Below are 16,533 nucleotides of genomic sequence, written 5' to 3' on the forward strand. Positions count from 1 at the left end.
GCTTCCTGATCCCTAACCACCACCACCCGGCCCTGCCCCTGCCCCCGCCCCCAGCCTCTGGAACAGCAGAGCTAAGGCCCAGACCGTGCTGCCTCAGTTTCCCAGCCTGTAAAAATGGGAACTTAAACTCTCCCCAAAGTAGTTCTGAGCATTGGTGACAACACCTGCAGGTGCTTGGTCCCTGGAGCGACACGAACCCCAGCTCCGCGTGGGGGCAACAAGTGTGATCCCCGTCCGGGTTCCGCAGTGGCCTTGGCTGGAGGCGCCACCATGGAGGTGAAATCGGAACTGCGCTTCTTGAGGGGTTAGAGAGGGGCGCAGAGGCAGGACTGGCACCTCCTTCGGAATACCCCCCAAGCTAAAGCTATTTTCTCGGGCTCTGCTACTCCCCTCCGCCCTCCCCTCCCCTCCCCCTCCCCTCTTCCTCCTCCTCCCTCCACTTTTTCACTCCTCTCCTCTCTCGCCTCCTCCCCCTCCTCCCTCGCTTCCTCGGCGTCTTTCCCAAAACCCGGAGCGGATCGCTGGCCCGGGACGGGACCCGCGCATGCGCACGGGCGGTGCCGGCGCCTCCGCCAGTCGGAAACTCAGGCGCCGAGCGGGGGGAGCGGCTGAGAGGCTGTTGGGCCCGCCGCCCGCCAGGCCGTCGGCTCCCGCTTCGGGCTCGGGGCCTCGGGCTGTGTAAGTGCAAGGTGGGGGGCTCCGGGGCCGGGGGTCGGCCGGCTGCGGGAGGGCGGTCCGTGAGTCAGCGCGTGTCCCGCTGAGGGGCTCGCTCCAGCCCACCTCTGTCCGGGCCACCTGCCCGCCCGTAACCCTGCCCGGCGCCCCGGCCACAACTGTCCAGGGCCGGGTGCTCAGCTGCCGGGGACCGCGCCCCCCGTCCCCGCCCCGGCCCGCACCTGCCGCCCCTCGGGTCCCGGCCGGGTTCTCCCCAGTCCGCGGCCGGCGTCCCCTTCCCCTGTCCCGCCCGCGAGTCCTCTCCCCGCTTCCTCTCCTCGGCCGCGTCCCCCTTCCCCGGGCGGCCGTGTCCCCCGGCCGGCGGGGTCTGGGGACCGTGTCCGGGTCGGGGGCTGCAGCCCGCGCCCCCGCTGGGATCCTCGGGTTGTGAAGCCCAGCCTCTCCCCGCGAAGTCCTGGGAAAGGAGAGCGCCAGTGCTTGCTTTGGTCTCCTCCCCCGGTGTTTCTGCTCCACGTAAATGCCTCAGAACACGTTTTCTGGTATTGGGATGGGGGTGCGTGTTGATTTCACATTTATATTGAGAGGGATTACAGTGTTGACAGCAGGGCTCGATTCAGTTAAAAATGAGCTGAAGGCACGAGGCTGTGACATCCTCCACCCCCCAACCCAGGGTGAAACATGTGACTGTTGATTTTAAAAAGATAGTTACAGCCCCTGACTAGTCCAGCCCGACTGATATTAACGGGAACAGCAGCACCAGAGGCATGATATCGAAGACCCGGGAGTATTGCAGTCTTAAAGATCTGACAGGTTTTTTTGTTTGTTTGTTTTGTTTTTTGTTTTTCTTAAATTGTGGGGCAGACTAGTAATACAGAGGGAAAAATAGTTGTCAAGAAATATTTTTTCATGTAACAGCTTTATTGCGATATTGTTCACACACCATGAAGTCCGCCCATTTTAATGGTACAATTCAGTGGCTTTTAGTATATTCACAGTTGTGCAACCATTATTATTTCAGGAAGTTTTCATCACTTCAAAAAGAAATTCCATACCTGTTGGCAATCTCCCCTCCTGCAGCCCTTGGCAGCCACAGTTGTACTTTCTGTATTTGCATATTTTATTCATTACATGTAAATTGAATCATACAACACGTGGCCTTTTGTGTGGCTTTCAGTTTGCAGGATGTTTTCAACTTCATGCTTCAAGGTTCACCCATGTTGAAGCAGTGTCAGTACTCCATTCCTTTCTACAGCTGTGTAATATTCTATTGTATGGATAGACCACACTTTTGTTTATTCATTTATCAGGTGGTGGACCCTCATGCTGTCTCCACTTTTTGGCTATTACTAGTAAGACTGTTGTGAACGTTTGGGTACACGTTTTTGTGTGGGCATATGTTTTAAATCTCTTTGATATCTACCTAGGAGTAGAATTTGCTGTATATATGGTAACTCTATGTTTAACTTTTTGAGGAATTACCAAGTTGAAGGAATACATTCTTGATGTTTTTAATCTTTGGATTTGATTAGTCTCAGACACCAGAAGTGACTCAGTGCCAGGGCTTATTTCATCACATTCTCCCTTGAAGAAACCAGTGGACGACCGTGGACTCTGGAGCCTGGCTCCAGTTTGTCACGTATGGATTAGGAGACCTTGAGCAGGTGACTGAGCCTGGGTTCTTCATCTGTCAGGTTGAAGCTAGAAATGCTCTTTTCTTAGGATTCCTCTGAAGTCTAAATGTTGTAAGTTGTAAAGAGCCCAGTGCAGTCCTTTTCCCACTTTATGTGAGACAAATTTCCTCCTCTTGCATGTTTTGAATCTGGGGCAAAAGTGAACAAGAATTTTGCTGATAATGACCTGCTTCAGGGAAGACTCTTGCTTGAGGCTGTAAGGTTTACTGAGTTGTGGATTTGATTGTTGGCCTTCTTTTCAAGGCCTAGTTGGAACTGGAAAGGACCCAGAGGGATCTCTTAGTCCAGGGTGACTTTGTTGTTCAGGTTTCATAGATTGGTAAATGCCTAAACGCTGGAGGGTCAGTCCTGGGCTTGTCAGGTTTCATTTTTGCCCAGATAGAATGATGGGAAAACAACTACCATCTACTCTCACTGTAGTTTTATAAAAGCAAGACTGTTTCAACAACAAGAAAACAAGGAAGTTCATAACCTAAAAATAAACGATAAGAATAATAGCGAATATCTCTAAAGCACTTACTAAACTTACTTAAGCTCAGCTTTATGGATGTTGTATCCATTTTTCGTATTTGGCTCATTTTACTTCAGACTAGAGAAAGTGAACACCTCCTGTCTGCACCCTGTATCTGAGACCACAGTCCGCCTGTCTTCAGGCAGCTATGCGCCTGTACACACTTGCCTCTTCTGTGCATCGACTGTTACACACAGGAGAGGCAGCATGACCTACCGACGCGTGAGAAGGGCTGAGGCCAGGCTCTGCAGCTGGCCAGCCTGCTGAAGCCCACACCTTAGGCCCCTGGGAGTCGGGCTTTCTTTCTTTTTTAACTCTTCACAATTTCTGAGATCTATAATACATTAAAGGATAGCACGACAGGGACCCCTGGGTCTACCGTCCAGCTCAGGGGATAGAACGTAACTGCTGCTTCTGAAGCCTGCTGCTTCCCTTCCAAGCCATACTCCTCTTTGCCGCCCAAGCAACCACAATCCAAATTCAGTGTTTCTTTATAGTTTTACCACCTGTGGAAATATCTCTACAATATATTGTTTAGTGTTGCTTGTTTCTGAACTTGCCATAAAGGGAGTTGTGCTGCTTGTGTGAATCCACGGTTTGCTCTGTTCACTCGTCATGTCTTTGAGACCCATCCATATTAGTGGAGCTATAGGTCCTTCATGTCCACTGTTCTAAAGCAAGTACTAGGACATGAACAGTGGACATGAATGACCTGTCCACCCCTCCCCAGTGGTGGTTCTTCGGAAGTTTCTTGGCTGTTCCTGACCATAAATTAACTTGTTACCTTCCATGAAAAATCTGGTAGGAATTCTAATGAGAATTTCATTGAATCTATATATATCAAAATGGGGAGAATTAATGTCTTTACGACATAAACGTTTTCTACCCATGAATTTATCTGGGACCCTGTCTTTTCATTTCTCCAGCACCTGGCCCATGGGAGGTCCTCACTGATTGTTGGGTCTGTGAATGATGAGATTTTATACATCGTTAGTTGCAACTGTAGACTTTCACAAAAGAGAAAACTAACTGCTGTGAGGTATGTGACGCCCTGATGTTCAGAAAGAGTGACAGCCAGTGCTGGAGTGATCCAGTGGACTTGGTGCTTGCAACCACGGTTCTCTGCCACCTACTGCTAATGGGATTGCAGCGTCCTTTAATTTATTTATTTTTATGGTGTTGCTTTTTTTTTTTTTTACTTATTTATTTTTTAAATTCTTATTTTTTATTGAAGTGTAGCCAGTTTACAATGTTAGTTTCAGGTGTACAGCAAAGCCATTCAGTTATACATACACATACATAATATATATATATATTTCAGATTCTTTTCCATTATAGCTCATCACAAGACATTGAATATAGTTCCCTGTGCTCTACAGTAGGTCCTTGTTGTTTATTTATTTTATATATAGTAATGTGTATGTATTAATCCCAAACTCCTAATCTAACCCTCCCCTCTCTCCCCGCAGCTAACCACAGTTTGTTTTCTATGTCCGTGAGTCTATTTCTAGCAGCATCCTTTTTTGCTAGTAATATATGCTGGTTGGCTGCTTTCAGTTTCATTAATTCCGTCTTGTCTGTGGGCGTTTTTCTTCTGGTGGGCCTGCATGTGGTTTGCATACGTGTTAACAGAGATCTGTATTTGGGAGAACTCCAGGCCCCGTGTAGTGCCTGGCACGAAGCGCCCGCTGAGCTCATGCCTGAACTTGGAAAAACCATAGTGAAGGTTGGAATTTCCACTGTGGCTCAGACTTCTGGATTTCTATAACCTGTGACACCTTGATGTAGCCCGCCTTCATGCTGGCCGCACCCGTGCTGGGTAATCTGCTGGAACTGCGTGGTGCGGTTGTGTGCTTTTTCTCTTTCCTTTTTTCTAACACTTGTTCTCCTGGGCCTTGCACGTCCTTCACCAGCAGCGCCCAGGGCTGGCTTGGTGCTGCGCTGAGGCAGTGTTTGCTAATAAGGCCCTTTCCTCATCTCCTCTGAGCCTGTTTCCTTCTCTGTACAAGGAAGGCTTAGACTAGATAAGTGTTTTTCAGTTTCTTTTAAACCTGTGCCTCCTTTTGAGAAACAAAAAACTCAAATCTCTCCTCCCATCCCAACCCTTCAGATTTGGGTATGTCCTCTAAGGGATGACATGGCTGCTCTTTGTTGAAAGTTGATGTGATTCTGGTTCTTTCCAGGTGGTGCAGAAAAGACTCTTCAGAGAGTTACTGCAGGGAGGGGGCAGGAGGGGGGCAGTGTGTTGCGCTTTATAGTGTGAGCCCTGGAGCAGGGGCTTGGGTTTAAATATGGCCTCTGATATGGCCTCTCTGTAATCTTGCTCAATGTGATAAACCTCTCTTTCTCTCAGTTTCTTCATGTGTCAAGTTGGGGTGATACTATTTTAGGGTTTTCTGAAACAATATACACATGAGCCATTTGTGTCTGGGTAGAAGTAAGACCTGTTAGGAGTCAGGGATTTCTTTAAAAAAAAATCCTGTTCATACCGCTTGGCCTATGTATTATTTTGAAGTTCCTGGAGGGTGAGGGTTGAGTCTAAAGTCCATGATGGGACAGGTTGCCCCAGCGTCTGCGTGCCCCAGATTGCCCCCCCCCCCCCCCCAGTCCTCTTCCTCTCAGCCCAGGGTGAGGTTCCTGCCATTGGAGTTACACGGAGGTCTTTGCTTGGGCTTCCTCTGCCTTCCGGTGGGCACACAGCGGATCACCGCATCCCAGAGGTGCACGGCACAGCGTGCACCTCAGCCTCCTCTCCCCTCTCGGCAGGGCCTGCAACATGAGTGTCCCCGACTACATGCAGTGTGCTGAGGACCACCAGACTCTCCTCGTGGTGGTCCAGCCCGTGGGCATCGTATCGGAGGAGAACTTCTTCCGCATCTACAAGCGGATCTCCTCCGTGAGCCAGGTCAGCGTGCGCGACTCCCAGCGGGTGCTCTACATCCGCTACCGGCACCACTACCCGCCCGAGAACAACGAGTGGGGCGACTTCCAGACCCACCGCAAGGTCGTGGGCCTCGTCACCATCACCGACTGCTTCTCGGCCAAGGACTGGCCGCAGACCTTTGAGAAGTTCCACGTGCAGAAGGAGCTGTATGGCGCCACGCTGTACGACTCGCGGCTCTTCGTCTTCGGGCTGCAGGGCGAGATCGCCGAGCAGCCGCGCACCGACGTGGCCTTCTACCCCAGCTACGAGGACTGCGGGACGGTGGAGAAGAGGATCGAGGACTTCATTGAGTCGCTTTTCATCGTGCTCGAGTCCAAGCGCCTAGACAGGGCCACCGACAAGTCTGGGGACAAGATCCCCCTCCTCTGCGTCCCGTTTGAGAAGAAGGACTTTGTGGGACTGGACACAGACAGCAGGTAAGTCTACCTGGAGGCCTGGCCCCCCTGGCTGTGTGCCGCGGTTGCCTCCCTACATCCAGAGAGGGCTGAGCAAGCAGCAGGGCTGTCTTGCACCGAGGACGGAGGGAGGTGCAGTCTGCTGGTTTTCAGACTTTTTTTTTTTTTTTTTTTGGTTTTCAGACTTTTAAAAATGGGACTGCCTTTGGTTCAGGGAGATCCTTTGAGGGTTAGTGTGTCCTGGTTTCAGCCAGGACCCCTGGTGGGACCCCCTGGAGCTGCTGTCCAGTAGGGTAGCCGCAGGCACGGAGGCTGGGAGCGCTGGGGAGGAGGCTGGTCTGAGCTGAGATGTGCGTTAGGTCAAATGCACGTCAGATGCTGAGACTTAGTCTAGAAAAAATGTTCAGTATCTTGATACTTTCTATGTTGACTACATGTTGAAATGGGAGTATTTTACATATAGTAGATTAAGTAAAATCTGTTCTTAGTATCAGTTTCCAGTGTTTGTTTTTTACCTTTTTAATGTGACAGCTGGAAAACTTTCTTTGCACGGCTCACATTTCATTCCTATTGGACATCCTGCCCCGGGCACAGTCCGTCCCTTTGATGTATAGGTGAGGTGCTGAATCCCGAGAAGCAGCAGAACTAGGGGTGGAGCCGGTGTCTCCTGCCTCCTGAGCCTGGCACCTGCTCTGCTCAGGCCCCTCTACCTGCCTGACAGCCACCATGCCAGGTTAGGACATCAGGAACGTCACCAGGGACTTCCGAAGGAGCTCCTTATGCAGGGGAAGGCGTGTCACAGGGAGTATGGGACAGAGCAGGGAAAGGTCAGTCCTGAATTTGTCTCTGTGATTAAGTCCACGGCCCCACTTTGCCCTAGAATTGCAGACAAGCTCTTCTGGGCCGTCTGCCTCCTCTCTGCCTGCTGCTCTGTTTCCCTGTGTGGCCATCGTGCCATCCCTCCGGCAGCAGAGAGTGAGACACACGCCTTTGCTGAGAGGTGGCCCCCTTTTGCTGGGGAGCACTTGGGTGGCTGCATCCCCCCTGGCCTTGGACCTCAGGCTCTGAGTCTGTTCTCCCCTCTCTGGAGAGCTCGCACGGTGGTCTCACAGGTGAGGGTCAGAGGACCTGCGGAGTCGCTGCTCTATGTTTCTTGAACTTACCCGAGGTCAAACCTGACTTTCTGGTTGTTGGTAAGTTGGAGGAGAAGATGCCAGAGAGTTGACAAAGAGAAAGTCCAGGCCAGCCCTGCGAGTGAGAGGCACAGGGGCCCTGAGTCCCACCTGTGCGCGGTGCCTGGCGGGCTCTGGGGAATTTTCACTTCCTCCCCTGGACCTGTTTCTGTGGCTTCAGGAAAGGGCAAGGCATGTCATAGCCACAATCTGTACTTAGTCCTCTCAGGGTCCTGTGATCTACACGCCAGCGCTCCCCTTCTGCTCCTGGGAGCTGAGGTAGCAGGTTTAGGAGCCTGGGCACTGCCAAGGGCACAGCTGCCAGCACCAAGCCACTCCCAGGCCGGCTCCTTTCACCTCACCTGTTGCCTCCTGCTGAGCCCCAGGCATCAGGCGAGGTAGCCACCCAGGTGATGGTCCCTCCCAAGGTGGGGCTGCACGTGTACACAGCGCCTGCTGTGTCTGCAGGGACCGCCCCCCCCCCCCCCCCCCCCCCCGGCTGGTGTGTAAGTGGTGGAAGCCAGGAGCCCTGCCCCAGGCCCCCGGCCAGTGCCTCCTCTTTTCTCGTGTGAGGCACTGGTGACCTTTTTGCTCATCAACTTCTTGGCTCTGAGTCTGCAGACCCACCAGAGAATGCCAGCTTGTTTTTGCCTTTTGAAGTCTGTGCTCAGGATTTGGCGGAGTAGCTAGTTTCAGGACACTGTGCTTGGCGCATAGTGGTTGATACTGTCACCAATGTTTACCCAGAGCCTTGTGTACCAGGCACGGCTCTGGGCATCTAAATACAGCAGCGCATTAAACCTCCCTCCTGGTGGGTCTGTCTGTTCTGGTACTGTAAATGCTCAGCCGGCATTTCAATGTCAGTGAGATAACGATGCCAGTGAGCTCAGATCAGACACATTTTACTCCATTTTTGCTTTCACTATCCCATAGTCATCTAATTTTTAAAACAGTGATTTGGTGCCGGATCAGAGCCTAACTCTCTCCTGCTACTCTTGGTGGGAGTGAGAAAAAATGTCCAGCCTGAAATGTGATCCCATTTTGTAGCTCGACAGATGTCTAGGTACACGTAGATGGAGTTTTGGTCTGGGGCACCGACCACGCTGGCGGCTCCATGGCAGTGCCACTCCCCTCCGGCACCTGCCCTCCCTGATCTCACTCATGTCCACGCGTGGCCCGGGCCTCATCACAGCCACATAAATTCTTGTACATGCTGTCAAAGTTGTTTTTGTTCTTGTGTGTTTCTAATTTTTGCTTGTTCCTCTTTCTTTTCCTTTTTCCTTTTCCTTTTTCTCTCATACTGCCCTGTGAGTGTGTTGTTGGGTCTGAAAAGGTAGGCTGTGAACACACCGCATTGACAGTAGCTAGACTGCCCTCTGTGCTGCCTTCTCACCGCCTCCATCGCTTTAAAAATCAAAAACCTTAACCGCTGCTTTGATCCGTGTAATATCCTGGTCGTCTTTTTATTTTGTAATTTTTTGGAATTTTTGCTTTGTTAGCATGTAACCCACTGGTGTTTGATATCTGTTAAAATCCTTGCTTTGAGGAACTTTTTTGGTCCTCCATATACTTGGTGACAAATGAGCCCGTAATTTTTTTTGTTTGTTTTGAGGAAGCGAGATGCTAATCAATTTAGGCGGCTGCCAAGGGATTTTTCACGGGGTATTTTAACTTGGAAAGTCAAAGTCTGCAGCACCTTGCTTGATTCTGGCTTTTAAACGAACGTGCTCGGCACGTAGTTCTTGGCTGTCGCTGTGTGATGTGCATGACGGTGCTTCCTGGCCGGCAGTCACCGGTGAAGACGTGGCCGGCTGGGGAGTGTGCTGGCCGCAGAGGGACGCTGCTGGAGGAAGCGGTCACCAGGTTTTCTTTTGCTTCCACCTTGACCGTGCCATTTACTTTACTTTGCCTTCATAAAGGGGTGGAAGCTGGTCTAAAATCCATGCTACTCTTTTGTTCCCTTTATGAAGCTGATTTTTCTAAGTATCAGGAAAATATGGCCTTTTCCTAAATAGTTGGTTCATTTGGATCTAGTGGACGCAGGGACCTTTATAAGTGACCATAGCTTCCTCTCTGCTTTAGCCAGTGAGCATTCAGAGCGGGGTCTGTGGTTTACCTTAGCCTCCCTGCTCCACCCTTTACTCTTAACTCATGTTGGCAGTAAATAGCTGATTCCGTATCTGTTGTGGCTAATGTCCACCACTGATGGCCATGTTATTAGTTTGGGGTAATGAAACTCCAGGTCAGCTGTGAAGGGAGATGCTCTGGCTGACCTAGGACCTTACATTCCCCTTCCCAGCCCACCTGAGGTTCATCTCACCCAGGGGAAGGGTTTGGCCACCACCGTCATGCTGGCCACAAGGCCTTGTTTCTCCTTGCACGTTCTGGTCCAAATGTGGACGCCTCACCTTTCACTGACTTGGTCTCACTTGAGACAGGCCAGACTTCCTGAAAGGGTCCATCACATTCTGGAGGTGGGGTGCGGGACAGAACGGAAGTAAGCGTAGCAAGTGGGCGGAGTTGAGGCTGTGCGGGTTGGCAGATGCAGGCTGGGGTCTGTGACGGCCGGGCTGTGTCCCGGATGCAGGGCCTTTCCCGTGGCTCCTGAGAGCCTGGGGGTCGGAGTGAGAACAGCCTTGCCTGGGTTCCTCCATCCTCACCTGCCCACTGGCTGATATGTCCACTAACTAGGAGCTCCCCTAGACCTCGGGCACTTTGAAGTTCAGACCACAGGAGAACCTCGAGTCCCTTCTCCTGGGCCTCCTGTGCGAGAGTCCAGTGTCTTCTGAGGTGACTGGTGCCAGGAGACGCCTCCCCCTCCAGGGAGCACCTTCGGAGGACTGTGACTCAGCGCATCCTGCTGTGAGCTTTCAGGGTCCCTGCCGTGGTCTCTGCAGAACCAGGGTCCAGACGGACTTAGAGACAGAAATGACAGCACCGACTTCAGGGCAGGGCCGGGGGGGAGGGATGGGGGAAATCAGATGTGACCTCAAGCAGCTGGGCGGGTGCCAGGACTGGTACTAAAAGGCGGGAGACCGGGAGACTGGGAGGTATCTGCTGGGTGGGGGGGTCGAATTCCAGAGGAAATGTTGGACGTGAGGCATTTTAAGACGCCATTTGTCGTCCAAGTGACAACTTCAAATTGGTGCTGGGGTTTATGAGCCTAGGGCTCAGGGGAAGGAGCCGAACCAGAGAGATTTGCTGGGAGTCGTCAGTTTTAGCTGGTGTTTCCAGCTGTGTGTGTGGACGAGCTCATCTCGACAGGTGTGGACTGAGGCGGAGGGAGGGCAGGGCTGTGGCTGGGTTGGAGAAAAGCCTAGGCCATGCAGCTTTGGTGTGTCACTCGTAGGTCATTGGGGTTTTCGGAGCAAATGCCATTTATCCTCAAGGTGCTGAAGGGAGGGACGTGGCCAGGGGTGCATCTTAGGAAGATGCTGTGGCAGCAGGGTGGGGGAGCTGGAGTTGGGGGTGGGGAGAAGGCAGTCACACTCACCTGTGAGGGAGGGAGGGAGGGAGGGAGGGAGGCCTGGGAGCCCCCCCAGCCCAGCGGACTCCCTTTCCCAGGGACAAAAGGCGACCAGACAGGGAGTCTAGGGTGAGAGGGGAGGGGTGCTGGGGGGGAGCTGACGCGTAGAGGGATTGTTGGACAGTTCTGGAATAGTGTCTCCCCGCAAAATAGACTTAAAAACCCCAAACCCTTAAGAACACTGATAGTTACTAGGGAGGAAGCAGTTCTTTTTCTAGCCTCCTAAGGGTAAGTAAGGCATGTATCAGTGAATCAGACAGTCTGTCCCGGGGACTCAATACTTATCAGGTGGAACAGTGCAACTTTAAAAGGGGAGAAGGGCAGCGGAGGGACACTAGCCAGGCTCTGTGTCAGGTACAGTCGGCCGCCCTGCCTGCATGTGTCATTCACACCACATCCCTGCCTCCCAGGTGGGCAGTGGCAGCCCCCTTTTGCAGATTGGGAAGCCTTGTCAGAGAGGGTAAGTAATTAGCCCAGCATCACACGGCTAGTAGATGCTGTGGCAGGATTCAGGCATGGCCTTGTCACACTTCAAGGGCGAGTTCTCTCTGCTAATTCCGGTACCTCCCTGTTACATCTGGATCGGTTTTGGAGCCTTTCAGAAAAGGTCTCTGATTTAAGTGCCTCAGATCTGTTTCACAAAGCTCAGAGCTCTTTGATGGTTCGGAAGCATCACAGTGCTTTATGTCCCAGAGTCGTAGGATCTTACTCCTTTGACGATGACGTGGATGCAGATGATGGACAGGTGCAAGGTCACTTCTGAAGGGAAACTCTCCAGTTCTCCCCTGATCGGCTTTCTTCCGTTGGATGTAACTCTGCTGCAGCGCAGGCCTGAGCTTTCCGCACGGAGCGAGGTTTTAGTATCCAGCGTTATCATGAAACGGATCAGATGGAGAAAATTGACCTTGACGGTTTATTTTCAGGTTTCATTAGACAAGATGCACTGTCAGTTAATGGCCCATATAGTATCTGAAACTGAGTACGAAACATGGCATTTCTTAACTTTCTATTTAGAGCTGTCTTCCAGCGCAAGGTTGTCTGCTTTGGAACTTCGGCTCCAGCACCAGGGCGCCTGTGGTGTGTTATGTGACTGCATTTACACGATGCACATAATCTGGGCTTCCTCAGCCCCAAACACTCCAGCGCAGAATCATGGGCTGTAGCCATCACTTAGTCATGCAGCTATTTCTAAAACTCTGTTGCCAGGAAAAAAAGAAGGGAGAGAGAGACTGCCTTTATCGAAGTTCCTTTGGACTTTAACTGCAAACTGTTGTTGAGCAGCTCTGGTTTCCTTTGGATTTGAGTATATATATTTCTTTGCACGTAAGTTGGTTTTTACACTAGAACACCAAAGCCCTTGTGTTCCATGAGCCACAAAAATCGTACCCAAATTGCATACGTGTGAAACATTTTATTCTTTTACCTGAGAAAGAATCCTTGAATTTGAGACCTGGGCTGCGATTTTGCTTTTTGCTCCTCGCACCCCTCTTGTCATCTCTGGCTCCTTCTTCCCGCTTGGCCTCAGAGAGATCATGGTCTCAAAGGAGGAGGTGAACAAACACCCAGATGGTCACCATGCAGTGCTGCTGTAGAGGGAGCCCAGCCGAGAGCTAAAGGACATTATCAGGGAGGACTTCCTGGAAGAAATGGGCTCTGCATTCAGTTCTGAGGACAGAGTAAGAGTCAGCCAGGAGAAGGGGCCAGGAGGGTGGCTCAGTGGCAGGCGCAACCTGAGCAGAGGCCTGGAGGCTTGTGGGGAGGGGACTCGGGGACAGTGCCCTGTGTGGTCCAGGGTGGACGGTGCCCCTGCTGGGGAGGCCACTGGAGAGGGCCTGGGGTGGAGGGCTTTGGAGGAGCTTGGTTTTTACTAGAACTGACACAGAGGAGGCAGCGAAGGGTGTCAGCAGGAAGTGATCCACAGGAGAGGTACTCCCGGTTTTGCTTCTGCTGATGTTCTACAGAAAGAGGGGTTGGGATGGGTGAGAGCAGTTCTGTCTGTCCCTTTGAGACCCACCCCTGCACTCGTTTATTCCCAACATACACGCTTCTTAGTGCCTAGTGGGGAAGGGTAGACCCACAATAGTAAGCAAAACGTACTTGCCTATTGGGAGTTTATCAGTGTCAGAAGTTGACTCTGTAGAATGTTCTAGGAACACAAGAGGGGCCCCTAACCCAAAGTGTGGAGTTTGAAGGCAGGGAAGGCTTCCTTGAGAAACAGAGTCAAAAGGAGCCCGGAGGCAAGTGGGAGGTAGCTAGGCAGAAGGGCAGGTGGCCCCTGAGGTCACTGGGGACCTTGATACGGTGGTGAGGCTGGGTGTGCAGGACACAGTGTTGGGGGTGGGGGTAGAACTCTTCCAGGGAACCTCTGAAGGGTTTGAAGTGGGGGAGTGACCTAATCAGATTTGTGCTTTGGGAAGGCCACCCTGGCTGTGTGTGTATCTGTGTACGTGTGTGTGTGTACGTGTGTGTGTCTGTGTGTGTCTGTGTGTGTCTGTGTACTGGGGAGGATGGGGAGGGTGCTACCAAGTGGGAGGGTGGGAGGGTCATTAGAAGACCATTCACGGTCTGGCGAGGTGACCAGTGGGAGGGGGCTGGCGGGGCTGCGTGGGGGCGGCAGGGACAGTGTGGATGTAGTGTTTTCTTATGGGGAGGGCTTGTTAGTGGGCCCTCCCAGCGGTGCCTTGTGGCTGGAAGAAAACAGGCGGAGGCCAGGCTGACTTTCCTCTTCTCTCCTTCTCTGCCTTGTGTGATGATCTTAGTTCATCCAGCATTTGGAACAGAAGAGCTAAGTTCCAGGAGTTTGTTGAGCTCGTTCGAGTGAGACCCTGTAGGGTTTAGGTTTGTTTTGGGATCAGTACGTTCATTTAGCTAGAAACTCAGATCTTTCGGATTTCCATAGGGGTTTTTGTCCTTGATAAGATTGTTTTCTTGGTGAGAGGAAATTTGATACAGCTGCTGTTTTTCTTGAAAAAAAACCTTATCTTTTAAGGAATTTAATATTCAAAACAATAGGAATATTTAAAAATGATAAAGTAAGGCTTTGGTGCAGATTCTTTGGTTTCTGAGTTGATACGGAGTTAGAAGACTTTGCATTATTTAATGGCATATCCTTGCCAATATTTAAAGAGCTGTTAGTGAGCGCCCCAGGCCCACCTCTCAAAGCATCACAAAAGTTTGCTCTGAAATAGTGAAGTTACAAAGGTCTTCTTTGCAAAAGCCCAGCAGTTGGTTTATAATATGCAGCATAGCTCTCTTTATAAAATAATAATAGGTTCAAAGTTAAGAAAGTGGAAGGTAATTGATTTTTTAAAAAAGCTGAAATATGAACTTTCTTGTGCTAATGTTGTGACTGGAAAAATTGAAGAGAAAAATCCTACCCTGATACCATCTACGTGAAATTCATATACACCTGCCACGTTTAAAAACAACTTCACAGCAGTTTTTGAAGTCAGGACCGTTCCAGCTCAGATACTGGCAGTGACGGTTGCTGCCTTTCAGTTGTAGAGCCCAGTTTGCCTTCTTAGCATTCTGCTGTAGTGAGAGGGTTGAGTAGTGCTTTGCCAGCATGCTTTTGGGGCAAACGTCATGCACTCTTGGTGATACATTTCCACGCGTTTTACTTCCCAGACATTACAAGAAGCGGTGCCAAGGGCGCATGCGGAAGCACGTGGGGGATTTGTGCCTGCAGGCCGGGATGCTCCAGGACTCCCTGGTCCATTACCACATGTCCGTGGAGCTGCTCCGCTCAGTGAATGACTTTCTGTGGCTTGGAGGTAAGATGGTCTGATGCAGAGGATCAGATGTGTAGTTAAAATGCTGTCACTTGAAATAAGAGAAAACTGAGAAAAATGGTTCTAAAAAGAGAGGAGGGAGGAGAAGAGTCGGCTGAGCTGGTTGCAGTGGGGAATCTTCTGGGGTGACTCCCTCACCTTGTCTCCTGCCACTCTCCCCTGCAGCCCTGCACGGCAGTCCTGCCGAAGCAAGCATGCACTTTCCTCAGAAACGCGCTGAATTGCCTTGTGCCTCTGTTTTTGGCTTTTTTTTAAAGCACATCTTGCCCTTTGCTTAAATGCCGTTCCTGTTAGTCACCTCTTACACTCATTCTTCCAGACCTTGTCCATACGTAGCTGCTGAGTGGATGAACAAAATGTAGTATCTCCATGTAGTGGAATATTATTCAGACAAAAGAATGAATGAAAAAGAAAAAAAGGGGGGAAGATGAAAAAGGCCACCTACTCTGGGAAGTCCACCCTGATTGCTCAACCTACCCTTTTCCCTGGGAAACCCCACCCCTTATACTCTGCTCTGCTCTTTTTGATAGTACTGCCCACCTTCTAATAAACTATAACATTTTTAAAAGAAAAAAAAAGAATGAGATGCTGATACCATCTCAGCATGGATGGCCCTTGATAACAGCATGTTAAGTAAAAGGAACCAGACACAAAAGGCCACATGTTGATTTCAGTGGTCTGAAATGTCCAGAATAGGCACGTGTAGAGGCAGAGAGCAGATGATGGTTGTGAGGGGCTGGGTGGAGAGGGATGGGGCGTGACTGCTAATGGGCAGCTGTTTCTTTCTGGGCGATGGGGTGTTCTGGAATTAGATGGTGATAAGCGCTGCACAGCTGTGAGTGTGCAGAAAGCTGCTGAATCGCACACCTTTAAGAGAGTGAGTTTTATGGTATGTGAATTATATCTCAATTAAAAAAAACCAAAAAAACCATCAAACAAAAAAAACAACCCTGCAGCTAAGGACAGCCTCTCCAGACCCCACCCCGCAGCCAGTGCCCGCAGGCCCCATCGCAGCCCCGTCTGTCGCAGGGCTCTCCCTCCGTCTGGAGCTGCCTGTTGACGTGATTTTCTCCTGCAGGACCTTCTCCTGGAGGCAGGAGCGGGAGGCACGGTCCGTGGGTTTCCTGCCACGCTTGTTAAAAAAAGCAGTGGGGGAAGGACTGAAACGGGGCTCTCATGGGAGAAGCGGACAGCTGAGTGAGGGCCTGTCAGCCACTTACGATAAATGTGGTCAGGATGAAGTAATGAAGTTCTCTGACAGCAGTTTAACCACGTGCTATAGCACACATGAACTGGAAGAGATTCTTGAAATGGACTTAAATTTCCTAATTTGGCTTCTTAAAGAGGAGAGGGAAATAGAAGTGGGAAAGAGAAGGAACAGACGTAAAAGAAAAGAGAGAACAGGTGAAAGGTTAAGCCGGATGAGAGGGGCACGAGGGAGCTTGGCCTCGCCGTCTCGGGAGAGAGGTCTGTAAATCCTCGAGACTGACGGGTGGGGTGGAGCTGCGAGATTGGGCGCTGCTCCAGGGCGAGTGCCCACCCGGGCCCCTGACCCACGTGGTGGTGACGGGCTGTCAGCTTCCTGCAGGGGACGGTGCCCTGTGCTCTTGGCCTCCTCACTGCCACTCCATCAGAAACGCACAGTGGAGCTTCCCGGGGGCTCCACAGCGTGTGACACCACAGCAGACGGAGCGCAGAAGCAGATGAGAGGGCCCAGCTCACTCGTGTCAGGCTGGACAGGAAGGAAATCTGTAAGAATGTAAAACAGTGCTACTCTTCTGGCGGATTGTTTCTGTTTTGGGAAGCAGTTATTTTTCCCAAAAATTTA

General features: G+C 51.1%; 1 protein-coding gene across 2 annotated transcripts in view; it reads left to right on the forward strand.

The window, feature by feature from the left end:
• Positions 1-583: 583 nt before the first annotated feature.
• Positions 584-16,533, forward strand: part of TRAPPC9 (trafficking protein particle complex subunit 9) — a 404,385-nt gene continuing 388,435 nt past the window's right edge. For both annotated transcript variants that reach the window (XM_064476810.1, XM_064476811.1), the window contains exons 1-3: positions 584-678; positions 5,644-6,237; positions 14,542-14,687. In XM_064476810.1, the coding sequence (XP_064332880.1) occupies positions 5,654-6,237; positions 14,542-14,687 (730 nt within the window). In that variant the 5' untranslated portion in view covers positions 584-678; positions 5,644-5,653. The remainder of the gene's footprint in view (positions 679-5,643; positions 6,238-14,541; positions 14,688-16,533) is intronic.

This window comes from Camelus dromedarius, chromosome 20 (genome assembly GCF_036321535.1).
Source record: "Camelus dromedarius isolate mCamDro1 chromosome 20, mCamDro1.pat, whole genome shotgun sequence".
Lineage (NCBI taxonomy): Eukaryota > Metazoa > Chordata > Mammalia > Artiodactyla > Camelidae > Camelus > Camelus dromedarius.